This window comes from Stenella coeruleoalba (assembly GCF_951394435.1).
Source record: "Stenella coeruleoalba genome assembly, chromosome: 19".
NCBI classification, from domain to species: Eukaryota; Metazoa; Chordata; class Mammalia; order Artiodactyla; family Delphinidae; genus Stenella; species Stenella coeruleoalba.
Window position 1 is genome coordinate 40,371,682 of NC_137165.1, and position 4,191 is coordinate 40,375,872.

General features: G+C 50.5%; 1 protein-coding gene across 1 annotated transcript; it reads right to left on the reverse strand.

The window, feature by feature from the left end:
- Positions 1-163: 163 nt before the first annotated feature.
- On the reverse strand, positions 164-1,457 carry MIEN1 (migration and invasion enhancer 1). The gene is made up of 4 exons (XM_079904903.1): positions 1,336-1,457; positions 1,135-1,232; positions 695-771; positions 164-607 (listed from the first exon to the last, which is right to left on the reverse strand). Exons 1-4 carry the CDS (start codon positions 1,422-1,424, stop codon positions 524-526), a joined length of 348 nt encoding a protein of 115 aa, XP_079761029.1. The 5' UTR covers positions 1,425-1,457; the 3' UTR covers positions 164-523.
- Between the last annotated feature and the right edge of the window lie 2,734 nt (positions 1,458-4,191).

Below are 4,191 nucleotides of genomic sequence, written 5' to 3' on the forward strand. Positions count from 1 at the left end.
TGGCAAGGAAATCATTGAATTAGAAGTAGCTATCCAGAAAAAACCCACCCAGACAGCACGATCACGTTGGTGGTATAAAGGTTGGGCTGGCCTCTGTCTCCCTCTCCTCCCTTCCCACAGTCCCAAACTGGACAGAAAAACACACACTAGTGGGCACTGGTGTTTGCAGTGCCACTTTATTGCCAATAGCTGACATTGCCTGGGGTTAGTGGAAAATAAATTAGAACTATGGTAGCATCTGACAGGTATGGCTAAGCTGGAGAGGGGAGCAGGTTTTTGTGGGCACTGATCCTGGGAAAGGGGTATAAGATGGCTGTAGAAATGTCCATGGAGAGGGTTTTCTCTTTCACCCCTAAGACCGCAGAACCCTCCTGGTACCCAAAGGGGCAAAGTGGAGACCAGGGTCTCTTAGCTACGGGGAGCTAAGTGAGGTGAAAGAGGCAGTAGGGAGCCCTCAGCAGAACCAAAGGGGTGACCAAGGCTTGGATCCCAGAAGAGAACAGGAACCCAGAATCACGTGTAGTCACAGGATGACGCAGGGAGGGCGGCTATTGGTGATCTTTTCTAGGGGTTCTCCGTTACTGGCTCTTCGGATGGCCTCAATGAGCTAGAAGGCAGAGATGTGGAATGGGATGACGCGTTCATTGTAGGGTCAGGGTGAACCAGGGGTCTTCCCAGCATGGCAAGTACTCACATCTTTCTCATAAGGAAAGCCTCCATTCTCCAGCTTGGAGAACACCAGCTGTCCATTGATTTCGATCTCAAAGGCCCCTGGTATTAAATAAACGGATGAATGAACTGTATGCTGAGAACAGGCAAAAGTCAGGGGAGGCCCTCCACACTCCTTAGACTTAACACAGGCTCCTCCTTCACGTCCTTCACGGGCCCCATCCGCTTCCTTTGAACTCGGCTTCCTAACTCAATAGAGGGTTCCCTCCCCTCCAACCCTACACTTCAGTCTCACCCATTTTTCCCAACAGGCTTCATCTGTAACCCCCCCTCACTCAAGTTGCATGAACATTTTACTATGTGCCAGACACTGCTGGACACTATATAGAACAGCCAGTGCCAGAGCTAGAAAGTGGTAGAGCTGGGAATTAGAACACTGACTCAGCAGGTGCTCTGCGGCCTCACCTGTGCCCCCCAGGCGCGACTCGATCTCGATGCCAGGATACTGCTCCTTCACGGCACTCGCCAGCTCCAGGTAGGTCGCCTCGAAGCCGCAGGGTTCACTAGGGAGAAGATACCTGAGGTCCGCTTGGGTTTCCGGGACGGTACCTCCGGTGGACCCACCCTCCTCCGGCCCGGATTCCCCCACTGGCCGGAGCCCCTCACCAGTACTCAACCACGATGCGGACCCCACTGCCCGGTTCGACCTCCCCGGGAGGGGGCGCTGAGGACGCCGGCCCTGTCTCCCCGCTCATTACTGCCGGCTCCCCACAGCAGCTGCTTCCGGGTGTGACGCGACGCCGCAGGCACGTGACGGGGCGGGGCCGCGCGTTACATCCGGGCGCCCCCTTCAGGCGGCTGCTGCTGCTTTGTTTTGACACTGTCACCAGCTGGAGAGCTGGGCTGCGAGGACGGGACCAGACCAACTTTCCTGGCCTGCGTTCTCAGCGCCCGACTTGCCCCGCACCTAGTGTCCGCTGGACTTCACGGTCTTATTTAATCTAATGACGTGTCTTAGACTGCAAAGCGCTTTCCAGTTTACGAAAGGAAGAGAAAGTGGGGCAAGCGGACCCAGGGCCTGGGGTGGGCTGATGGTATGGAGCAGTTGCCATTTCACACTAGTTGATGGCATTTTATTTTATTTTATTTTTAATTAATTATTTTGGCTGCGTCGGGTCTTCGTTGCTGCCCGCTGGCTTTCTCTAGTTGCAGCGAGCGGGGGCTACTCTCTGTTGCAGTAAGTGGGCTTCTCATTGCAGTGGCTTCTCTTGTTGCGGAGCACAGGCTGTAGGCGCGTGGGCGTCAGTAGTTGTGGCACGTGGGCGCAGTAGTTGTGGCCCAAGGACTCTAGAGCGCAGGCTCAGTAGTTGTGGCGCACGGGCTTAGCTGCTTCTCGGCAGGTGGGATCTTCCCAGACCAGGGCTCGAACCTGTGTTCCCTGCATTGGCGGGCGGATTTTTAACCACTGCACCACCAGGGAAGTCCCACTGATGGTATTTTAAACCACTCCACAGTTACACGCTCAGGTGCTTCTCCTAAGCTCTAAACTGCAGGCACAGTCTGGGCAGTCGCCGCCGGCCTTCCGCCTTCTGGAACCTTAGGCTTTGATGCTTCGATTTCGCAGGCTCTATGCTGCCATCGCATGCATCCAGTCCCTGCACCTCCCCGTCTCATCCTAGCCCCGCTACAGAGCTGGTTTCTTTATTCCCGTCTTGTAACTCTAGAAATGGAGGCTGTCTCCCTGCCTCTACTCTCCTTGGAGTCTCACCATAATATCCTCACATTCATTTTTAAACAATTCGATGACTTATAGAGTTGTGCAGCCATCGTTGCACATTTCCACCAACATGAAAAAGTCCCACCTGTGTACTTGCAGTCAATCCAGCGCCCGGCTCCACCCCTAAGCCACCACTGATCTGATTTCTGTCTATAAACTTGCCTCTTCTGGATATTCTTATACATGAACTAATACGCAGTCTTTTGCTTCTGACTTCTTCCACTCCGTTTAAAGTTTTTGAGGTTCATCCATGCTGTAGCATGTACCAGTGGTCTGTTCCTTTCAGTGCTGAGTAATATCCCAATGCATGGATGTACTGTTTTATTTATCTGTTCAATACCAGTTGATGGACATTTTGAGTTTCCAGTTTGGGGCTGTCTTGAGTAATGCTGCTATGAATGTTCATGTAAGTGTCTTTGTATGTGCACGTGTCTTTACTTGGGTAGATTCCTACGAGTAGACTTGCTAGGTTGTATGGAAAGTTTATGTTTATCTTAAGCAATGGTCAAACTGTTTTTCAAAGTGGCTGCACCATTTTACATTCCTACCAGCAATATATGACAATTTGTTTCCTCATATCCTTGTCAAGACTTGTTGTCTGTCTCTTTCGTTATAGCCATCCTGACGGGAGTGAGGTGGTTTTAATTTGCATCGCTCTAATAATTAATGATCTTGAGCACCTTTTCATGTGCTTATTAGCCACTCACATATCTTATTTGGAAAAACACTTATTCAAATCTTTTTTTTTTTTTTTTTGTGGTACGCGGGCCTCTCACTGTTGTGGCCTCTCCCGTTGCGGAGCACAGGCTCCGGACGCGCAGGCTCGGCGACCATGGCTCACGGGCCCAGCCACGGCATGTGGGATCTTCCCGGACCGGGGCACGAACCCGTGTCCCCTGCATCGGCAGGCGGACTCTCAACCACTGTGCCACCAGGGAAGCCCTATATGTGGATTTTTAAAAGTACGTTATACAGTACTACATGATCCAAGGTTGATTGAATCTGTAGATGGAAACTGGATAGGGAGGGCTGGCTGTAAAGTTATACTCAGATTTTCAACTGCTCAGGGGTCGTCGGTGCCCCTAACCCCTGTATTGTTCAGGGGTCAACCCTATTCTGGATACAAAGTCCCTAATCAAACATACGACTTGCAATTATTTTCCTCCAGTCTTCCACAGGTTTGTTTTTTTTTTCTTTTTTTAAAAATTTTCTTAATGATGTCTTTTGAAGTGCACAATTTAAAAATTTTGGTAAAGTATAATTTATAAATTTTTTCTTTTGTCATTTGTGCTTTTGCTGTTGCATCTGAGATCTCTGCCTAACACAAGGTAGGAAGATTTTCCTGCATAATTTCTTCTAGAAGTTTTATAGTTTTAGCTCTTACATTTAGGTCTATGGCCTATTTTGAGTTAGTATTTGTACATCGTATAAAGGAAGGATCTAAACACATCTTTTGGCATGTGGATATTCAGTTGTCCCAGAACCATTTATCAAAAAGACTATCCTTTTCCCCATTGAATTGTCTTGGCACCTTTGTCAAAAATCAATTGACCAGCGCTTCCCTGGTGGTGCAGTGGTTAAGAGTCCGCCTGCCGATGCCAGGGACACGGGTTCGTGCCCCGGTCTGGGAAGATCCCCCATGCCGCGGAGCAGCTGGGCCCGTGAGCCATGGCCCCTGAGCCTGCGCGTCCGGAGTCTGCGCTCCGCAAGGGAGAGGCCGGAACAGTGAGAGGCCCGCTTACCAC